The sequence below is a fragment of the Coregonus clupeaformis genome, chromosome 21 (genome assembly GCF_020615455.1).
Source record: "Coregonus clupeaformis isolate EN_2021a chromosome 21, ASM2061545v1, whole genome shotgun sequence".
In the NCBI taxonomy this organism is placed as follows: domain Eukaryota; kingdom Metazoa; phylum Chordata; class Actinopteri; order Salmoniformes; family Salmonidae; genus Coregonus; species Coregonus clupeaformis.
In genome coordinates, this window is record NC_059212.1 from 720,753 (window position 1) to 744,065 (window position 23,313).

Sequence of the window (23,313 nt, forward strand, 5' to 3'; positions counted from 1 at the left end):
TTTTTGGGCGGGGGACCTGCAAATACGATGACAGATTAATGCAATGCTTTTACTATAAAGGAGATATTTCCACCCCTAGGCTACTCTTGTCCATGGTGGTCTGCAAACCTACAAGCTTCTGGCCCGCAGCCCAGTGCGATATCAAAATTCTGGCGTTGCCATGTAATGCATAGATCTGCCATTTGTTTTCAATGGAGAACAACTTGTCCTCTACAGTACATGGGCATGTTGAAAGCCACAAATATAGTGCAGCTTGGCATTTAGTTCCAGGACAAACAAATATTTGCTATCGTTCGGTTACAATCGTAGATGTCAATTGTCTATTCTATATTACATATATACCGTAATTTTCGGACTATAAACCGCGCCTTTTTTCCCATTTTTCGACTCTGCGGCTTATATAACGGTGCGGCTAATCTATGGATTTTTACAGCTAACGGCCACTAGAAGACCTCCTAAATCTATGGATTTTACAGGTTACAGTCCACCAACTTTAACTCTATGGGCTCTATGACCGGTCCGCGCCCCCCACCTTTAAGAGGCGGGCTCCAGCAGGAAAAGCTGGAGGCCGGAAAAGAGTGAGACAGGTAGCGCGCAAAAGTAAAAGTGGAACCGAGAGTGGTACGAGAGACCGAACGAGAGCAAGACAGACAGACATTACGAGAGCGAGACAGTTTGTCTCTTTCCCGACAATCCCCTCTGTGCACGAACCCTTACATATGGTAATTAAACATTAAAACACCTGCGGCTTATAGTCCAGTGCGGCTTATATATGTACACATCATTCAATATCATTCAATTTAGCTGCTGCGGCTTATACTCCGGTGTGCCTTATAGTGCGGAAAATACGGTAGTTCATGCTAACAGCGCTCATTGTAATAATTTGTGGTGATATGTGAATCAGTGCCTTGACAAATGTGTTCATTTAAGGGTATTGCATTAAATCTTCACAAATGTTACTCTAGATTTCATTCTTGATATGTTTTCCAAATATACGTATGCACATTGGATATGTGCTAAATCATTTTGGTATTCATCCAAACTTTGTGGCAAAATAATGACTTGAGACAAAATGGAGGGCTTCAGTTTTGACAACTTTTATTTTGATATTGCCAAAGCTGTACATGTTCTATAAATACTTTTTTCAAACACTGAAATATTTACACCCATTTCAATTATTCCATCACTTTCTCTCTCAGCAGCAGGCTAGCTAGCACAATAATAGGGTTGGTTGGTTTCAAATACTCCTGTTTCTTAATGTTCTCATATGTAACTAGTCTAACAAACTATACCTTATGTTCTGTTGCCGTCTTCAAACTGTTTTGAGGCACTCCTCATCCAATTACTCTCATATTTACACCAGTGTTTTTATTGTCAAGAATGAAATGCCTTAAATAATTGCCTGATGGAAGTTGTAACAATATGTTCCTTACACACGCATTTCATCTCTAAAAAATAAAAGCCACAAACATTAAAAACAATATCCGATTATTATTCATATATTGCTGATCTGGCAAAACAATACACTGCATGTATACACACACACTCAAACTGTGGGACTTACAGTTGGGCTGAAATGGGGCTAGATAGGATTTATTTATCTTACTACAATACAGACAACATGAAGACTTAACACACCTCCCTAACGGACAAAACCATAACAGCAGGGCTCGACAGCACAGCAGTAGGTTTACACATCTCTAGAATCTCCAAATACTGATTTCAGACTTATAAACAATAGATCATCATATTTATTTACTTCAATAAATATGTAAGACAATGAAGTCCTTTTTTTTACATTCTTTGCTCTTTGAAAGCCAGAATAGCCAAGATTTTTTATCAGAACAATGATCTGGCTCTGGCTAACTACGTAAAGTATTGCACATCTAGTGAATAAACCACACTTTGTAAAACATTTTCTTATGGTGAAATGTACAGCATTCTGCTTCTCTTTTAAAATATTTTGCAATATTTGTAACATGCAATTCAATAAAGAGGACCACAGACAAAAAATTTGACAGAACTACTACAGTAGTTTAACCTCACAGGGGAAGCTAAAGAGATACAAGCATCTTGGACCACACAAGCTATTTTGGGATCAAAGGGAATGAAACCTTTAAAAAGCTTTTACATGCAGTGTTTGATGCACCATACAGTACTAGCGTTTAACAAAGTGACACCCGTCAGTACTAGAGTGCTTTTTAAAAGTTTCACCGGTTTGGACTTGGACAGACTGGAGTTTTACAGTAGTACCGCGTAGCACATAGAATATTCATCACACAGTCATAGGAAGTGGAGCAGAGAGTGGACAGGGAGGTTGGTTGCTTTCTTATCGACTTGCAAGGCTGTGCCTCACATATCCCTCCCCGTCGCTGTCTCCATCCCATTAAAAACAACCAATGAGACCTCGGCAGCAGGCCAGGATGAGAGAAGGACAGTCACAGAGAAGGGGGACGGACGGACCCAGTCTCCCCTTGAAGAACAAGCAAGCTTACGGCCTCAGGCTGGGCCTGTATGGGAGGAGCTTAGAGGACGTGACCAGGGTTGAAGGGTGTACGCACGATGCCACAGACCAGGGTTCACGTGTGTGTGTATATCTATATATATATATATATATATATATATATATCTATATAATAGGGATTTTACTTACAAGGCAGGGCGCAAAGAGTAGAGGGTATTTCTTGGGAATGTACTTACAGGGCGCAAAGAGGTGTGTGCTTAAGTAGGTCAGGGATTGTCAGAACTCAATGTCATAGTAGGACCGAGATTCCACGTTGTTGCAGAGTGAGAGGCACAGAGGAGGTTTTTTTTTGGGGGGGTAGATTGGAGGGGTCGTAGACTAGCTTTGCAGGGATCTTGGAGATAGGAGCTTGGGCTTGCCTTCTGCTTCCTTCCCCTTCACCGCAGCCACGTAAGAGAAAAGGCAGAGGACGGAGTAACAGATCTGGTGTGCCTGTGAGAGAGAAACAAATAAAGAGAACATGAGGGAAGTGTAGCTCTGACCAAGCTATGTGTGGCGTAGTCATACTACTTCTGCTGCCTCTCACTTTATTATTTGGTGTTATGGCTCTGTAGAAGTTACACTAATCATGTTATGAATAAAAAGGGGATTACATTATTTGAAAATACTTAAGAGAGATTAAGTAAAGGCTACTTGAAAAAAACAAATTACATGCATTTTAGCAGTTATGTCAAAGGGATTACTCTTCAAAACCGTGTCAGGATATATATGCAATGCAGCACTGTTAAAACAGATCTGGTGGCTATTGAATGCCAAGAGCATGGCGTTCGCTACAAGAGCGGAAGAGTTCAACTCACCATGGGTGTCTTGTACTTGTGGATCACCACTTCTTTAGTTTCAGGAACTACAAGTGCAGGTGCAAGAGACAAAACAAAGGATTCAAGAGGTTGAAACCCCCCTTTAAGAGAGAGTGTGAGAGCTGGGGGTTGCAGGGGGTGTAGCATGTGATCAGAGTTTTCAGACTATGAGAGGGTGCACAAAAGAGGCTGTGGGCCAAGAGAGTCCACACAAGTACTGACCTGGTTCAGAGCTCACACTTATCTCGAAGATGCTCCCTGATTTGCTTTGGGCATATGAATCAAAACACTGACATGCTTCACTTGGACATGATGAAAACCTGAAGTCTAAGATGGTGGATACTCTCATATACTATCTGAAGAAAGTGTGGCCTTTTCAACATTACATTTCTGCCACTGCTAAGTCTAGCAAATATATTTGATATTTAAGGGGGAGGGACAGTAGAATCGAAGTGCAACTTTGGGTGGTTCTTGCAGACATAAAATACGTTCTTCGTAAACCCTCTCGAATTATAGTCTTTGCGAAGCGAAGTTAAATAATGCGCTAAGAAAGCTACTGTAGGTTGCTAGCCAGCAAATAAGCTAGCTAGCTGAAGAATCCCCTTCTCCCTCAGTCACGAGCAGGGTTGGGTAGGTTACTTTCTCAATGTAATCTGTTAGTTACTACCTGTCCAAAATTGTAAATCAGTAACGTAACTTTTGGATTACCCAAACTCAGTAACAATCTGATTACTTTCAGTTACTTTTGGATTACTTACCCCTTATGAGGCATTAGAAGCAGTGGTGTGTATTCATGGATGCCAAGGGAAGCCAGACTTCCCCGAAAAATTGACCCAAAAAATCATATTTAGTCTCTGTGTTTTCATAATTTCCCTTCAATTCACAAGAGGCTGAATGTATCTCATGGAGAAAGCATCCGAGTGAGCGACACAGCTCCCCTCTGTCTCTGTATGTGTAGGCCATCTATCTGATGCTGTCGGTCTTAAAAGAGTATGACATTGTTGCCAACCATAGCATTGAATGAAAGGAAGGCCAGTGAGCATTTGGCCTCCCTTGATAAAAAAAAAAAGAAGTATAAAATAATAGCCAATCAGCATTGAGCTGAACTGAGTGAGCTCAACTGTGAATGGTCCTTGCACACACAAAAAAAAGTGTCAAGAAAGCCAGTTTGGATTTGGCTTCACTCCTCTCACATCGCTTCAAGAAAAATACGTAATTGACAGAAACAACTTGAATTGTTGCATCTCGTGTTGTTGTCCTCCGGTGGTTAGCTAGCTACCTAAAATTGGCCCTTTCCTTGTCATGGATGGAGATAGGGATTTGGACTTATGGGTTTTACTTAATTCTCTGTACTGGCCAATGATTATAACAGCGATTCTGATCCAACCCTAAATTCATACATTGTGCCCCTGGACTGAGAGGATGGAAGTTCAATAACTATGTAGCTACATGTAGAAGGATAATGTTAACTAGCTAACGTTGCCCACGAAAGGAAGTTAGGCTAGCGAGCAAGCATTTTAGCCAGGTAGCCTAGGACAACAAAAAAATTAAAGCGTATATTGTATGACAGTCATATACCGTTTCGTCAACATGAATGAGAGGAGGATGGCATTGGCGTTTCTTTACAAGTCAAATCAAATCTTAATTGGTCACAAACATATTTAGCAGATGTTATTGCGGGTGTACTGAAATGCTTGTAGTAGGGCGAGTCAACATGTTTTTTTTCTGCATGCACACACACACACACACACACACACACACACCAGAACCATGGACAGCCATCATATTTAGCTTACGTTGATTGGACTAAATCGTTTTTGGTATATTTTAGTTGTCACTGTATTAGACTAAGCAAAGGTGATTTGATGATGTTGAAGTTGAAATGGTGCTGGAATAGTGGAGGCAGCTCCTGTTTTCTTTGCGACTTGCGGTAACTCTCCGTAGTTCTAAATCAATAGTTGTTTAGTAGTCCGAAAATGTCATAAACATTAACTTGCTTGACCATGCTGTAGGTCAGGTAACGGTTTGTTACATGCAATATGCTTTGTGGACTTCAACTGACAGAGGTTGCTCTCCAGTTTTGTGATGAAACAAAGGTGTGGTTGAATTCAGGGGCGCAACTTTGGTTTTAGAAGTAGGGGGGACACTTTTTATAATCCAGTCGGATAAACACTCCAAACAGCCTACCCGACTGCTCGGAGGCGTCCGCATGGTCCTAAAGCACACCGATGCCGTGTTTTGTATCACATTCCAATGATTAGACTGGGGGGGACAAAAATGCAATGTCAGAATTGCCCCCCCCCCCCCCCAGTGAAAGTTGCACCCCTGGTTGAATTTATTCTGCCACTGTCTTTTTATTGTCTCTGCCTTAGTTCATTTGCCTTGCAACCGTGATATATAGGCCTAACAGGTTATAAAGCAAACAATGCAATTATTTACATTTTAGTCATTTAGTCATCTTATCCATACATTTACATTTACATTTTAGTCATTTAGCAGACGCTCTTATCCAGAGCGACTTACAGGAGCAATTAGGGTTAAGTGCCTTGCTCAAGGGCACATCAACAGATTTTTCACCTAGTCGGCTCGGGGATTAGAACCATCCAGAGCGACTTACAGTTACACATAGGTTGTAATATGGCTTTTTTTTCTGGCTTGGCTTCCCAAGTGATTTTACCCATGCACCGCTACTGAGTAGAAGACAAAAAGTATCCAAACACATTTGGTGCATCATCATAGTGGTCTCTGATTTGTGGTCAGACTCACTCAGGTGGAAGAAACGTAAACGTGTCTTTTTTCCAATGCTGAATTGAATGTGATTGAGAAAACAGAAAGTGGTGTCATTATTTAAAAAAAATTATAATCCTTACAAGTAATCCAAGAAGTATTCATCTAAAGTATCTGTAATCTGATTACAATATTTTTGCTATGCCTGTTGTATATCGCCACAGATGAACCAAGCTATAGCTCCTGTAACTTTCTACTGCATCATTGCTATCTTGCCTTGCTAACTTATCCCGGTTAGCCTATGCTAGTTCCCAGTTAATGTAGCCTTATATATAGTCTATTACAAATTAATATATCAGTATTGGGTTGCAACATATAGTTCACGTTCCTTGTTTAGCTGCATATTATGTAGGCTTCCATTACTGTTCCTCTGACTGGTCTATTCACCGTTGCGGTAAGCCGTGGTCAGAACAGTATTTTGTAATATCCATTACAGCCATGTACAGGTTTATATTCCATATAATCTTACTTCTATCCCTTTTGTTGCCATGTATGCTTACACCCTGCATGTTATATGGCCTTTACATTCCTATTCTACACTGTTGTATGTAACTGTAGGCCATTTAGGCAGTTCGCCATTTATGCCTGTTATTCTCTATGGGGAAATACGGCACCCACTAGGCTGCAGTCCAAACACGTTATTTCTACCCCCTCCGCCCTTGGTCTAGCAACTTTCCCTCGGGGGAATCCCCATTGAAACCGGATGCAGTTTGAATGGCATCTTAAGTGGAGGTCCAATTTACAAACGTTGCCCCTTCGGCCCTCGATTTAGCTCGACAGAGCGAGTGAAGAACTTTGGTCACTTCTAGGGTTGATATGACCCACAATTCAATGCAAACTGTAGTCGCGTCAAACTCTGGTGGCTGCATTTTCGGCATGTCAGAAAAAAATATGAAGCTAGCTTGCTAAAAATATATATAGACGACATTGATTTTAGCTTTAGAAAATTGGCTTAGTCTCGTAGTGAGGAGCCTATAAAACATAGCTAGATTCATAAAACATATTTTTTGGAATTCTGAAATGTATTGGAATAAACTACCAAACTAGCTACCCAGCTACAGTGAGGGAAAAAAGTATTTGATCCCCTGCTGATTTTGTACGTTTGCCCACTGACAAAGAAATGATCAGTCTATAATTTTAATGGTAGGTTTATTTGAACAGTGAGAGACAGAATAACAACAAAAAAATCCAGAAAAACGCAGGTATTCTTGCCACTATGTTTATGTATACATTCCTTATTACTATTTATGCATATTATTTTCTGTATGTTTATGCATATTTCCCCTGCTTATTTACTATTGTATACCTATGTCATAATATTTTATCTAGTGAATCCTTATATATTACTAATATTGTATTATCATTCCCTTTCTCTAGTAGATACCACACACACATCTTTAGTACTACATATTCACCATTATTCTGGTTACTGTGGAATTAAAGTGTTCAGTGAATCAACGGCTTGCATCGTCTTTTTGACCGAAGACACAGGGCTAGGGTCGCACTCCCAGCGCATTATGCATAGTATTCTACAAGCTATGCTGACTGGCAAACATCCACAGCTAAGTTAGTTAGCTAGCTATCATCTTTCAAGCTAACTATGGAAAACTGTTCATGTGAATATAACTCGGGGACAGTTTGGTTATGTTTCCACCATGTCTGCATACCGGATTACCATCTTGATGACTGTCTGCATAGTTCACCAGAGATGAGTTCGCAAAGTTAGAGAATTACATCTGCCCAGTCCACAGCGAGCGGCCAACTGCGAACAGCTCTGACAAACAGCTGGCTAGTTCGTTTATTTTGCTTCGTTTGCGAGAACCACCCAAACTTCGACCTCGCTTCTAGCTTGCCGCCAGCTTTATCCTTGTGGTACATGTTAAACAGTATACCTGTATGAGCTGGCTCAGTTTCTCACCTGATAAAAATACATAGTTCTGTTGTTTCCTAAAAAGTGCTTTTTCCTGCCCCCATTACTTACTGTTCCTAGATTTGTTTTGGTGAATAGATTCAACTGTTTGTAGCCGTGGCCCACGGAAAAGGAAAGCACTCACACGAATGGCTTGAAAATAAAAAAAATCTGAGACTGTGCATGAGTCACACAGTGCGAGCAAATGTGTACAGCAACAACAATTACAATGTAAAACAATGTGGAGAATGGGAAAGAAACGAAGCAGGACATTATAGGGAAAAAACAAAGTGTGTTAACCAAGAAACTGAATGCTTAAAGACATCACAAATACATAAGCTGTTAAAGGGATACTTCGGGATTTTGGCATTGAGGCCCTTTATCTACTCCCCCATGGATATCATTTTTATGTCTCTGCGTGCAGTTTGAATGACGTTCTAACTAGCACAACTGCTAACTAGCGTTGGAGCAATGACTGGAAATGTATGGGCTCACGAAACTACCTCTAACTTCCTTCATACTGGACACAGAGACATAAACATGGTATCCACAAGTTTCTGACTCTGGGGAAGTAGATTGCCAAAATCCCTGAGTGTCCTTTTAATGAGGCCTAACTCCCTAGACCAAGTTCAACGCCAGTGTCGGAGGACAGACTTTTCATTAGTAACTGTGAACCTACGAAAGAGGGGACAGAGATAGGTAGGGGTCGGAAAAAAGGGGGAGGGGATGGGGGCAGTTCAAAACCCTCTGCTCCCCACATTGTCAAGTAAAGTAGCCAGGTTTCTTGGTCTCAAAACCCCAAAGCAAAAACAACGCTAGAGGGGTTTGCTTTTTTGAAGTGATGGAGAGGAGCAGAAAGTTTCAGTTTCATAAACGGTCAGGACAGGCAGAAACTCAGCCAAGGGTACAAGAAAGGAACGAGGGGGATTCTGCATAAAGAATGAGGGGCATGAGAGAAGGTGGGAACGGAGAGGAGGAATGCTCTTAAGTGAGGAAAGGAGAGGAGAAAGGTGACAGCACTTTACCTGCTGGAGAATGAAGGTTTTCATAGTGGCAAGGATGAGGGTAACGCATTACAAAAGCAGCACAGAGACACGGCAGTAACCCAGTCCAGCGCTGATATAGATGGGGGCTATCCCCTCACAGATCTAGGCCTCTCCTAACAATCTCACTGGTCACTGGTTATCTGTTTAAAATATGGCCGTATACTAAGCCACGATAAACCATCTACTGTACACATCTTGAAGGAAATGCTCTAAATATCTAAACACTAGCTCTGGTCTCAGGAAAGGAATCACTAATCGCATTTAGTAGGCACCATTGAGCGAAAACGTTTTGAAATGGCTGAGATACTACCTGAACGTGCCTACTCAACACAACCCAGATGTGGCCATTTCCAACAAGTTAGCATCCTTCTATCCTGAGGATCGAGCAAGTAGATGAAGTCCCTTCTAGGAATCTAAATTGAAACAATTTTTCAAGATAATTCAGCTTCAACTGCGAGCTGAGAACATAATCAACGTATGTGTCCTTTATTCTTAATGAGCGTTGAAAACAGTTCAAATAAGATCTGTGGCTGCGCTTCCCTCTGCTCTGGGCTTTGATGAATTTCCCTCTCATGCACATACCATCTTATTTGGTCGAGTGAACCCTAAAACAATTTCCTACTCTAAAGCTCAAATTTCCAACATTTGATCCTTACGAAAGTCTGATGCAGAAACAAGCTGTGCATCAAGTCTTCTATCATAACACGGCAGATCTGACTCCTAAGACCTCATGGTTAAAAACTAAAAACACTTTTGGACAAAATGAAATGACAGCAAATAAAGACAGAAATCTCACAAATAGGACTGTTTTGTCTTATTTTATAAATCAGCAATAAATATGAAATTAAACAAACATTCATATTTGTGAGGGCTGGACTTCTCAATTGCCAAATGAAACTAGCTAACTCTAGCACTGACTATATTTGCCCCGAGGTAAGCAAGAGCTGCTGTGAATCCACTGAACCCTGAGTCGTTACAGTTGCCATTTCTGTGCGTCATCGTTGCGTTTGTCGTGAACCTGAGTTACTGCCGTGTCGAGTACAGACCTAGAATCAATAGATGGGGTAATTACCAAATTCCTCCAGGACAAAGACTCCCTTCACAGTATTGCACTTTTTAATGTGATTCAGCTCTATGAAAACCTAAAACAAAAAACAAACAAAAACAACAAGACAGAACATTAGCAACTCAATGACAACAGGCTGAAATTAAACATTTCAGATAGAAAATGAACAACATTAAATTCTCATCTAGTCAATACTAAAAGGGTAAAAAGACAGAAGATGGTATGCAAGCTTTTAAACGCTACCAAAAAGAAATACGACAGCACAAAACAGAAGTTTCCATGTTTGAATGCTTACATGGGCTGGGGTTAGGTGAGTAGAACTGCATTGTGGAAAGGTCTATGATGAAGTGAGTGCTATTAATGATTACTTGCTGAATGAAACTATAAAATGGCAATTTGTTCGCACTATAGTGCCTTAGCTAGTGTGCATCAGCAAAGCTATTGTGGCCATTTGTTGTCAACAGTGAAGCAATGGTGACTGCTAATTAATTTCTGATTTCCCTACTAATGCAAATGCACTGTGGCCCATGTAATGCTTAGCATACATGGAAATTCCATATGAAAACAGAGATGAGGACACATAAAATAAAGTTTGCCACACACAGCTAATAGAATTGAGGAAAAAGAACCCAACCAAAAAATGTCATAATCGCTAACAAGCAAACACAGCAGAGGTTGTATACCTTCCGCTCCTTGCAGGTGGAGAGAGCATGGAAGAGAAACGGTTTGGATTATTATCGGACAGAACAGCACAAACACTGGACGGCGCTCAAAGAGGGCGCTGCACTATCCCCCAAAAACAAATCAACCTAATGGACCGGACAGTGACGTATTAACAGCTATCAATGCCAATACAATATACCCATCACAGAAAATTCTACTGGAAGAGCTAAACTAAACAACGAAAGGTGGAAAGATAACTACTGAAAGTTGGTCTAGTCTATACTTTTAACAGCTGGACTTGTTTTGGTTTGATCCTGGGCCTAACCCAGAAAATGACATAATTACTACCAGTTTACCAAGAGTATGGTTGTAATTACATAATGTCAACCAGTTTTGACCGCTGGGAACCCACTCCCGCCCCCAATGCCCTCCATGCCCCTTCCTCCTGCAACGAGGGCTGGCACCAACAGCTCAGTAGTACAGGTGCAAGAGGGCAGTCCGCCACATCGCCTCCCCAACAAAACAGGCTGCCACCTATAACAACCTCACCACTCTAACATCAAACATGCCCACGTATTTAACCCTACGGTGACCCATGTCTGACACTGGAAGCATGGGTAGGCCTGCACTGGCAAAATGTAATGGGTTGGCATTAACTATTATATGAAAAAGTTCTTTACAACAAGACAGTTAAGTGTTTCTTATTTTTATTGCATGAATGATGTCTATGAATATGACATCTACTACTGGTGCATACGCTCCTGTAGAGCTGACGGTGGAAAACTAGGTGGTTTGAATTTGCCAAGCAGCATCTCAATGAGAGCTATGACCATTATCGCACAAACGTATGCGTTGTTCCTAAAAGGTAAGTTAGGCTAAGTGTCTGTAGTAGGGAAAGGGTTTTACAACCTTATGACTCTTGTACCCTTGTTCAATTCTATATGATGATGATGATGATGATGATGATGATGTAACTGTTCTTCAACCATAGCAATGTGTTCTAACCTGTTAGGTGGCTCAAATTAGACCAATGTGTTGAAGTGTTGCATCAAAAAGAAGGCACAATCAAATACACTCTCGATTGGCCACTGCAATGTCTAGCCTTAACTCCTTTCAACTAGGTGCGCTGTGTGATCTATAGAAATCAAGAAAGCAGTTCAAAGAGCTAGGACCTTTCATAAAGAATGTAGTGGTCAAAAACATTGTTTTCAATTCTACTACAATTTAGTATTATCTTATGAGTAGGCATTCCGCTGTGTTGATTCAATGTGTTTTTTGCCCCAATCCTACAGTGTGATATGTCCAGTGTGTTTCTTCACTTTGCTTATATTAAATGAGTGCCACTCCTATGACCCTCAATCATTGGCGGAGCAATTGTATAATTGTTATTTCAGATCCAAGCATTTCCTTTGGGTCCAAAAATATCTACTTGTGACAGTGGTAAGGACTGAGGTCAATTATATTCTTACGCAAGTTGATTCAGGAAATGGAATTGCCCCAACCCCAAAAGTTGTGAATACTTGAAGAGGTATTATTCATCTAACTTTAATATGCAGGTCAAGGGATTTTAAGGGGACAAAAATTTAAAGAACGGTAAAATAAAATGACAATTATTAATGAAAAGTCTTTGCACAAGGTCATCTGTCTTACCTCTGATGCACAAATCTCTCTTACACAAACAGAATATTCGCCTTCCCCCACACACACACAAACGGACGACAAGGTTTGGGCACCACAATTAAGAATGCTAAGTATTAACAGAAATGTTTAAGTGGATATGGGTTTTCATCTTGAAACATACATCTTAGTGACTGCACAAATAAAACATAACATCTTCTAAATCATAGAAAGACAAAGCACAAAAATGTGTTCTTCCTCTAGGGTCCTGATCAAAACAGTGACTGAAGTAACTTCAAAATGTACTCTGCTTTTGCACTCAATTCAGTAGGCTATAAAATATTTATCAATGTCAAAGATAAACAACCCTAAATGCCTTCGATTCTCTTTCTTTTAAAGGGACCTTAGAGGAAGTGAGCCACAGTTGTGTGAGAAAGAAAGAAAACAGAAAGAGGAGAAGAATTGAGGTGGGTGGAACGAGGTTAAGTGGTTTTGCGTGTGTGTGTGTGTGTTATATATATATATATATATATATATATATATATATATATATATATATATATATATATATATATGTGGTAATACAGGCCTCCTACCTGGCTGTGCATGAATTTGAGGTTGATGCCTTCCAGGGTAACTTGTAGCAGTCCTCCCTCGCCTGTCTTCATGTCCTGCACAGGGAACTCTCCACCCAGCTCTGGACCTATGGAGAGAGGGGCAGATCACTTCAACGAAAAGATCCCTCTCCTATCCATTCCGCTGTACATCTCTTTCGAAAAGTGTTAGTAATGACAGATGGAAAAGTCTTTACTTGGCCAACTGAGCTGATTGACTCAAATGGTTAAAGAATTTATTGGACAATAAAGCAGTAGTCTGGAGCTCACCTTCACTCAGTTATTCCTACACCCAAAAGTTATACTTTTCCATAGACTATACACTATTACTAACTGCTATTAGCCCCTAGGGCAGTGGTATTCAAACTTCTTCATCGGGGACCCCATTTTTTTGGCCAAATGTGACGACACAACCTTAAAATCGGTACATTTCCATTTTCACATGAACAAATAACCTTCAATTCATTAATCTTATCAAAATGAAAAGAAACCAATAAATACATTTACTCAATAACATTTATTTTTCAAATGATCAAAAACGTTTGTATATTGCCCTATACAATAATCGGTACTCTTCATTTTTTATATTTGTATTTTTTTATATTTTTGGCCAACACCACTGCAATTTCTCCACACCCCCACTAGGGGTCAGGACCCACAATACCACTGCCCTAGGGCTATACATTTTCAAAAAAGCAGGGCAAGAATACATTGGTGCTGCCTCGAAGAAGGAGAGTCCAGCCAATGTGCACACACACATACCTGGTTTAACGCTCTTTTGTCGTGCAGCAGCCCTTTCCATGCTGTCCTTCACACAGTAATACAATTCGCGACACTAGACAACAAAACATTTGAATTCAGATTACGAATGGAATACGAAAAGTGGCTATAGAAAGTCTGACATCAACGTCACAACACGGATATCATGGTGTTCATAATTGCTAGTCGGATTCCAGTACTCGAAGCGCGGACGATAAAGGCTCACCTTCTTGGTGTAGAACTTGTTGAGTTGGGTCTCCTGGCCATTGCGTCTCCACAGACACAGCACCTTGGTCTTGGGGCAATAGGTCATGTTAATGAGCTTCTCGTACCACCAGCGCTCATACACTGTGCCGATGTTGCTGCGCAGGACTATGCAGTCGTCACACACCTGAATGGGGGAAATGGACAGAGGCAAAAGATGCAATTATTTGATATCCACTGTAGAGCTAATCGCTAGATGTACTGAAACTACAAATTGCAGAGTTTTGACAGTTCTTGACAATGATCGGTAAATTTCATCTATTCGAATACTCTTGTCAGGCCTTCATGCATCTCTGGAACACAAACAAATATGAACAAGGCCTATGTACAAGGAAGGTCCGGGAAAGTGAATGCTGAAAGTGTCTTTCTCATACCTCCATGAAGAAGATGTCCCCTGTGGTATCTGTCCCAGCATGCACCACGAAGGTCTGCTTCTTGATGTGACGGCTTCCGCTAGGTCTGATGGACAGCTCGCGGCCATTCTGAAATGTAAGTGAACAAGACTTTAACCCTTCTCCTACAATGTCTGCGGCCCCGTGGAAATCTAATTAACATAATAAATACATCCCCATCAAAATGCGTCTGTTTAAGCTAGAGATATCAGGTTTTTATTTGCATGGGCTGCGTCTCAATCCACCGCATCCGCGAGATCACTCTTCCACATCTGTGGTGAAAGGTGGCAGAATTAGAAGAACGGTGTTTGTCAGACCATGAGACATCTCGAAAATCGGTCTGGCCTATGAAACTATTATGACCCCTCTGGGGAAAGATGACTCTCACGAACCCGATGGTGTTCTCCGTTTTGCTCTACGAAGTTGGTACAGCCTCTTCTGCCAACTTCTGTCTGTAGCCTCCGAACAATTTTGGCTACACAGTAATATAACCCCTCTGTGGAAATCTCTCACGAACACGTACATGTCGGTTGTTTTGCTCTAGGATGCCAACAAGCCTCACAACACTCATCTGAAGGTCCCCGGTACCAGTTTTTAAAAAAAATCAATGGAAGTATATATGGAGACTGTTTAGTGCCTAAAATAAGGGGTTAAATACATGAAGAAAAAAAAAGATATTTCTTATATCTCTCAGATATAGGACAGAACTTCATTTTGATTTCAATCTGTTATTCAGTGCTTTTCTATGGGCTAATAGCAGTAATGCCAAATCAAATGTTTAATCCCGGGCTTAGACTCTAGATGGTTAAACAGAGATACTGTATCAGCAACACTGATATTCTCACACACACTAAAAACATGTGTTGCATAAAAGGATCTGGCTCGAAGGACCACATAAAACATTGCCTCTTTACGCCACTTGGTAGAACAGTTGACCGCCTTAGTGGTTCCTATTTTATTGAAGAGAGAGAATCATTGGTTCTTTCTTACCAAATTAGCCAGTTTGTCCAGACACTCGTTGATCTCTTGGCTGTGGCTGAGGCCGATGTGGGACTTCCCCATTAGACGCCTCACCTTCTTCCTGATGTCATTCTTGTTCAACTGGACAGACAGACAGACAAACTTAGCAAGAGACATTGGAAGATATGCGATGCCTACTTATCTGAACATTTGTAGTTGCTGCAGTTGACATACAGGGGTTACGCAGTGAAACGTGCGTGTGTGTGTGCGCATGTGCGATAGGCCCACCTTAACCATTAGCATGTAGGCGATCATATTGTGCAGTAGAGTAGCTAGCAGCCTGTCCTCATCGTCCTCCAGGCGCTTACGGTCGTGGTCCCCGAGTGACAGGTATCTGTGTAAACAGTGGTAACCATCAGCCTCTAAACAGGAAACACAGCTATACAAGGATGGCTGTCAATGGGCATTTCAAAAATACAGATCCACTCTAATAGGCAACCTGTACCTGTCAATCATCTCCTGAGGTCCCTGGTCCATGCCCATCCCCTCCCTCTCCAACATGACAGCATCCAAGTAAGCATCCTCCCAGAACTGGACCTGGTCCCACAGTGTAGAGCGCTCCTTACCTACACAAATACAACACACACTGCTTATCTGTGTCCAAAGGACACACACTTACACAAACACATCATGACCACAATCACAACAGCACACAAAAACACAAAACTAGTGTACAAATTCATCACTAGGTCAAAATCACCTTCACACTGACAACTACATGTCACCCCACATTCACCAGTAGATATGCATAAAAATACAGACACATGATCCCACAGAACCTTACATCACTGCACACACACAAACAAACGAACACACATCTATACGAACACACACACAAACACACCCACACACCTGACCATGTGATTGTTGAAACATATTTTGTAAACCAAGAACCAAGAGACATGTTCTCTTGTTAACTTGAAGATAGGAGCGTTGCTACATCGTTTACAATACAAACCACTCAGTGAGATGGGAAATCCAGTGGCGGTAAAGATCAAAGCAGCACATCACAGCACCAGACAATACACAAGTGAGCAACAGAGCCCAGGTGGGCATTGCATCCAAGCACAAACATAGAAGGTCAAAAGGTGAGAGGTCAGCCCTACTCAGAGAGAAGGTTTCCATGGCAGCATCCTCCAGCTGGTCCCACATGGAGCTCTTGTCGCGCCCTGCAAGGCGTTCCCGGGACACGCAGCAGGGAGGAAGAGGAGCAGCAGAGCAGAGAGGGTTAAGCTCATAGCTGAGTGGGTTAATGGCAAGCCAAGAGCAGAGAGAGAGAGACAGAGACCACAGGAAGGAGTGAAAGGACAAATAAAATCGACCCAACCTCACTCACTTCAGACCTACCCTCACGCTTTATAGTACAGTTCATGCAGTGTTTATTAGTCAAATAGTGAGAAAGAGTTTGACGAATGAGATATATATATACATATATACACACACACACACACACACACACACACACTACCAGTGAAAAGTCTGGACACACATACTCATTCCAGGGTTTTTCTTTATTTTTACTATTTTCTACATTGTAGAATAATAGTGAAGACATCAAAACTATGAAATAATACATATGGAATCATGTAGTAACCAAAAAAGTGTTAAACAAATCAAAATATATTTTATATTTGACATTCTTCAAAGTAGCCACACTTTGCCTTGATGACAGCTTTGCACACTCTTGGCATTCTCTCAATCAGCTTCATGAGGTAGTCACCTGGAATGCATTTCAATTAACAGGTGTGCCTTCTTAAAAGTTAATTTGTGGAATTTCCTTCCTTCTTAATGCGTTTGAGCCAATCAGTTGTGTTGTGACAAGGTAGGGGTGGTATACAGAAGATAGCCCTATTTGGTAAAAGATCCAAGTCCATATTATGGCAAGAACAGCTCAAATAAGCAAAGCGAAACGACAGTCCATCATTACTTTAAGACATGAAGGTCAGTCAATGCAGAACATTTCAAGAACTTTTCAAGTTTCTTCAAGTGCAGTCGCAAAAACCATCAAGCGCTATGATGAAACTGGCTCTCATGAGGACCTTCACAGGAAATGAATACCCAGAGTTACCTCCCTGCAGAGGATAAGTTCATTAGAGTTACCAGCCTCAGAAATTGCAGCCCAAATAAATGCTTCACAGAGTTCAAGTAACAGACATCTCAACATCAACTGTTCAGAGGAGACTGCGTGAATCACGCCTTCATGGTCGAATTGCTGCAAAGAAACCACTACTAAAGGACACCAATAAGAAGAAGAGACTTGCTTGGGCCAAGAAACACGAGCAATGGACATTAGACTGGTGGAAATCTGTCCTTTGGTCTGATGAGTCCAAATTTGAGATTTTTGGTTCCAACCGCCGTGTCTTTGTGAGACGCAGAGGAGGTGAACGGATGATCTCCGCAAGTGCGGTTCCCACAGTGAAGCATGGAGGAGGAGGTGTGATGGTGTGGGGGTGCTTTGCTGGTGACACTGTCTGTCATTTATTTAGAATTCAAGGCACACTTAACCAGCATGGCTACCACAGCATTCTGCAGCGATACGCCATCCCATCTGGTTTGCGCTTAGTGGGACTGTCATTAGTTTTTCAACAGGATAAATGACCCAACACACCTCCAGGCTGTGTAAGGGCTATTTGACCAAGAAGGAGAGTGATGGAATGCTGTATCCACAATCAACCCAATTGAGATGGTTTGGGATGAGTTGGACCGCAGAGTGAAGGAAAAGCAGCCAACAAGTGCTCAACCTATGTGGGAATTCTTTCAAGACTGTTGGGAAAAGCATTCCAGGTGATGCTGATTGAGAGAATGCCAAGAGTGTGCAAAGCTGTCATCAAGGCAAAGGGTGGCAACTTTGAAGAATTTGGTTACTACATGATTCCATATGTGTTATTTAATAGTTTATGTCTTCACTATTATTCTACAATGTAGAAAATAGTAAACATAAAGAAAAGCCCTTGAATGAGTAGGTGTGTCCAAACTTTTGACTGGTACTGTATTATCTGTGTTTTGCCTTATAGGAAGGATTCACTTTAAAAGTAGACTCAGCGAGATGACGTTACAACGAGCAGCACCGCAGATATGAGATGAGCACGATGCAAGACAGCGGAGAAGTTTTTAACCTCGCACTTTAACGCTCTTAGATGTTGCTGAAATTTACCTGATATTGTGTTTACTTTGTGCATGCAACATCTCGCTGAGTCTACTAGATATTTACTGTAGCTTTTTACCACAAAGTTGAACAGAGAGAGACTAAAGAAGACACTGTAGAAGTTATTAAATCACAGCCTTTCTAAAACATCAGTCATCTGGAACGTACCCAGCAGGCCATCACATAGGTAAATCCTCATGCTGATGTCCTCCAAGGGCTGGGCGGGAGGCCCCTTATCCACGACAGGTACAAGTTTAGCCTTCGCCTCCTTCACACCAGGCTTCATCTTTTGGGTCTTACCCTGGGCAAACACAACAAAACATAAATCATGGGGTAATTTCATCTTGCCAAAAAATTTGATTCGTCCCTCAACCCTGCATTTACAAGATTGACATCCATGGGCAGACTTCATGTGCCGCAGCGAATGCATTTGCACATCTAGAAAACGCCCCAAAAAACAAAACATTTGCACTAATATTAACTGGTGAATCAAGCAGTGTGATCAGCCAGGAAGGATTTTCCACTCACAAACACTGAGCTGGTGGCCGGGTTGGTCTCAATCTCGCTGTCGGACAGTGTTCCCCTGGAGAGGTTGAGGTGGGGGGCTTGCCTGCCACCCAAGCCCTCCCCAGCAGTGCTACTCAAATCACTGTCAGCTCCCAGCGTCTCCCCTGAGCTGTTACTTATCTGGAGGGGTCAGGGGTCAAAGTGTCAGGAGACTAGTGAATATCAGGCATACTAAGACACAGATAACTCACACTGAGTAAGGCTAAAAAAGACACACAGGATGCATTAGACCAAGGCCTAAAGAGACAAGAGTTAGATCAGTAACCTCTTGGAGAGCTGCCATACTACAGGTTGTTTTGAGGATCACTGAGTTACACTAAAGCTAAGAGACACTGGGGTTGAGGTAGATTAGTATGACACGTACGGTTTTGGCAAGAGCCATTGTGCCAGGCTGAGACAAAGCAAGACAAGAGATGAGTAGGACTAGTTAGCAAATACTAGAAATTAATCAAGCTCGGAATATAGTAAGATTGGGAAGCAACCTGGTTTGGGATTAGTGTTACTGGGGATGTATGGCTTGAGCTTAAGTGAGTCTGTGGAACCTTGAGTGTAAACCTTGTAAGACTAGACTAAGGATAGAAATTGCGCTTTGGGAGTAAGCGGGCCTTGGGATGAGCCACACTGAGGTAAGGCTGAGAAGGGTTTAGGATTGGGGTGAGATTGTTTCTCTGTGTTGGCCGTGCCCTACCACTGTGCTGGCCTCTGAGTCCTGGCTGGTGCTTCTGGTAAGGACTGGCGGTTCAGTGCTGGTCACGGACTCTGTGTCACTCTTCTGCAAAGCAAGACCGAGAAAGACTGAGAAAGAGAAAGGTGAGCAGACAGAGGCATATAGAAACAGTGGAAATGAACTTCTTCTCAAGGGCCGTAGTGACTCCAGTGTTTTGTAATCTCCTTAATACTAATTCACAAGTCCATGCCATCAATATCCAAACACTCAGTCTGCAACCCTGGTTTCCCAGGTCTATATCAGACTCAGATTAAAATGCAAGAATGAGAACCAGCAGACATTGTGGCCCTCAAGCACCAGAGTTGGGGGATAACCGATGTGAAACAAGTGTCAGAGTCCACGTGTGCATTCTTTGCTTAGTTACAAGAGCTGGCTTTGGAAAAGAACAGACCTGGGATCCGGAGTTGACGCTGAGGCCACTGTCAGCACTGATCTGGGACTTCTTCTCCTCCGTGTCAGTCAGCTCAGGGTGCTGTTTCTTAGCCCCCTCCGCTCCTGCAGGATACATGTTGTTGTCAGCACGGGTGCCATGCGCACTTCCACACTGCCCCCTTACTGAGTGTCACATGATTGGCAACTGGCAGAGAGGGGGGGTGGGGTGGGGTGGGGGGGATGGTGACCTAACTTGAAAGGCTCGCACTGAATGTGGATTTAGCATTCTTCTTCCGATCTGACTGACGACACTTTTCACACGATTCTCCTTGTAAAATTGGTGCGCACTCGGTTCGCAAATTACGTTCAGAGGTGCAAGGTACTCTAGGCCAGCAAACACTATTGGTGTGTCTGAACTCTAACACCATAACTTTGGGATTGACCGGAAATAATGGCCCTACAATAGGGACACTTCCATTCAGTCTTTCTTTTTTTGTTGTGGAATTCAATGAACAACAGTTACAACAGCTATATATAGCTATATATGTTTTTTTATATTCAGGAAGCAAAAAATAATAATCAGTCATACTATCTCAATTGTTTTCTGTTGCAAAACATTGCTACTTGTGCCCTAATGAACATGACCCAGCTGTCAGCTTTCAAAAGACCAAGCATGTGACTATTTAGAGGCCACTGGAGAGTGCAAAATCAGTAGGAATATTGATGGATGAGATCAAACAGTAATTGACAAAGGGAGATACCAATATAAAAGAGGTCAAAGTTACAAAAATTGACACACAGAATCAGGCAGTTAGGCATGCAGACAAACTGAGGGACAGTCAAAATAGGAGATCATTTTCTGCACAAGTTTGCTTTTAGACAAGAATTGACCAACAGCGCTGTTGTTAATATACCAGTCAGTTGTTGCAGAAACACCTTGTTATGACTCACATAATGCACCTCTAGGAAAATGTATCTACAATTAAACAAATGCTGGCCTGCAATCTGTACATTTTGAAGAGTCCAGGATATCAAACCTTTACATCGGAAGAAAGTACAGTCAATTATAATAGTTAAATGCAAATTTAACCATGACTTCTGTGATACATTTGGTCATGCAGCCAACAAACCTGCAATGGATGTTTGTACTCATACTATTGTGTATTCATTCATGGCTCAGGTATCTTTTTTTATTTTTATTGTTTGTTTTTTTGGACTACGTACAATTTACCTTCTTGCCATGTAGTGATTTTCCAGAAACGCACATTTGCTAAATGAAATGCCACAACTGTCTTAACCTTGATACAACATCAAGAGCCCAGGAAAAAAGGGAACGTTTGGGATTGGGTAAGGGCCTGACAGACTACGGTTCCAATGACTATTTCACAACTCAGGGAATAGGAATGGAACAAGTTGACAGCAAACATATGTCAGAGTAACTATATGGAGAATAAGAGGAACTCACTATGTTATGACTCCTGATTTGAGATATGCAAGCATAACTCAGTTACTCAAAACGTTACGCACACACCTCAAATCAAGATTCTGGATCTATAGTCCTAGAATAATTATCCATGTCAACATGATCACTTATATTAACTTTTTTAATCATTTGTGACTAACAAACATAGGTAGGTTGGGGAAAGGTGGGGAGAAGGGCGTGGAAATGTTAAGAGCTGGCAGTTATGCAATACCCCAGTCTTTTTTTGTGTGTGAGAAATATCTTACTCTGTTGTTTTTCCATAGCTTTTTGCTTATCCTTTTCATGGTGCCTGCTCCACAATTCTACCCAAGATGCATTGCAAGCAAGGAGAGAAAGACAGAGAGAGTGTCAGAGAGCTGGTTGAGTAGGCAGGTATGGAGGATGAGCATTAGATAAACCATAACATAAAACAAAATTAAGCATAAAAAATAATCTGTTATTTTAACAATTGAGGATGTTTTGTAACGTCTGAGAGTAGTCACATTTCAGCTTGGCAATATGGAACACTATGACATAATTCCCTGTATGCAGAGTTCCATTGCCATTTACTGCTACTGAGGTGTGACATTACAACACACCCAACACTCCTGGACCATAGTCCTGGAGAACCACACAAGGGGGAATACTGGGGTTCCTTTAAAAATGTATGTGACCGAGAAGTTAACTTATTGGCTAGCAGTGTGTGGCTCTCCAGAACCAGGGTGACAGAGGCAGCAGGGCTTGGTGAAGGGCATGGAATGGGGGTGGAGTGGCCAGCCAGCTAGCCAGCAGGTGGAATGGAGCTGTTGCAGAAGCAGGGGTGCAAGTCTCAAAAAGACATTCCGTAGAATTGAAGCTGCATCTTCCCAAAGAGAGAAAAGGGGCTGGTGAAGTGAGGGTAGGTTGGTAGGTAGGGAGATTGAGGGAGTTGGGTGAATCTGTCCCCTGTATACAGACCCAAAGTAACATTTGAGATAGTAGAATGGTGGTCGAAAGGAGAAGCAATGCTTCGCTCCTTTTCCACGATGTTCAGTGTTAATTAACCCTATCCCCAAGCTAAACGGCAACCGTGGCTTGCTAACAGTGAGCATGAAATTTGTCTCTTCCTTGGGCCTGTTTACTGGGGAGTGACGCTCCACCCTCCATGCTAGAGCTGAGAGAGTTGCTACTTGTACAGCACGCTTTAAGGAAACCTGCAGTGAAGGCAGAGACAGGTCTTCAGACTCCTTAGCACAATACTGCAGATTTGGAGTTTCGAGAAGACAACGGAAAACGAAGACATGCACAGTCAAGGTGCTAGAAGGCAAACAAAGGAGGACTCCACAAGAGGTGGCAAACAGGGGCGCTCAACATTCAGAGAAGGGTGGGGAGGGACACAACACATCCAGGCTGGTGGGGGTGGGCTCAATGCAATATTTCACACACGCCTACACCGCTCAAGGCCAGATCTGGAATTCAAATGTGGTTATTTGTCAAATTTGGTTGGAGTTGCATGATGTGCAAATATTATGGCAAACCAGCATAATGTATTTTCTAAATATATTTCAGAGTTTTACAGCTTTAAATGCTGACCATTGGCATC

The 23,313-nt window shown here is 41.9% G+C and overlaps 1 protein-coding gene across 16 annotated transcripts in view; it reads right to left on the bottom strand.

Moving 5' to 3' along the window:
* Positions 1-1,073: 1,073 nt before the first annotated feature.
* Positions 1,074-23,313, bottom strand: part of LOC121534846 (MAP kinase-activating death domain protein-like) — a 78,675-nt gene continuing 56,435 nt past the window's right edge. For 5 of the 16 annotated variants that reach the window (XM_045206143.1, XM_045206147.1, XM_045206146.1 and 2 more), the window contains 18 exons: positions 21,998-22,054; positions 20,289-20,392; positions 19,859-19,942; positions 19,535-19,561; positions 19,132-19,290; positions 18,772-18,904; positions 16,565-16,627; positions 15,904-16,024; positions 15,687-15,792; positions 15,429-15,539; positions 14,421-14,528; positions 14,009-14,173; positions 13,786-13,858; positions 13,006-13,112; positions 10,813-10,821; positions 10,136-10,205; positions 3,322-3,368; positions 1,074-2,956 (listed from right to left, as the gene is read on the bottom strand). In XM_045206143.1, coding sequence (XP_045062078.1) covers positions 2,843-2,956; positions 3,322-3,368; positions 10,136-10,205; positions 10,813-10,821; positions 13,006-13,112; positions 13,786-13,858; positions 14,009-14,173; positions 14,421-14,528; positions 15,429-15,539; positions 15,687-15,792; positions 15,904-16,024; positions 16,565-16,627; positions 18,772-18,904; positions 19,132-19,290; positions 19,535-19,561; positions 19,859-19,942; positions 20,289-20,392; positions 21,998-22,054 — 1,658 coding nt within the window. In that variant the 3' untranslated portion in view covers positions 1,074-2,842. The remainder of the gene's footprint in view (positions 2,957-3,321; positions 3,369-10,135; positions 10,206-10,812; positions 10,822-13,005; positions 13,113-13,785; positions 13,859-14,008; positions 14,174-14,420; positions 14,529-15,428; positions 15,540-15,686; positions 15,793-15,903; positions 16,025-16,564; positions 16,628-18,771; positions 18,905-19,131; positions 19,291-19,534; positions 19,562-19,858; positions 19,943-20,288; positions 20,393-21,997; positions 22,055-23,313) is intronic. The other 11 variants (XM_045206148.1, XM_045206157.1, XM_045206149.1 and 8 more) reach the window with 11 other exon arrangements.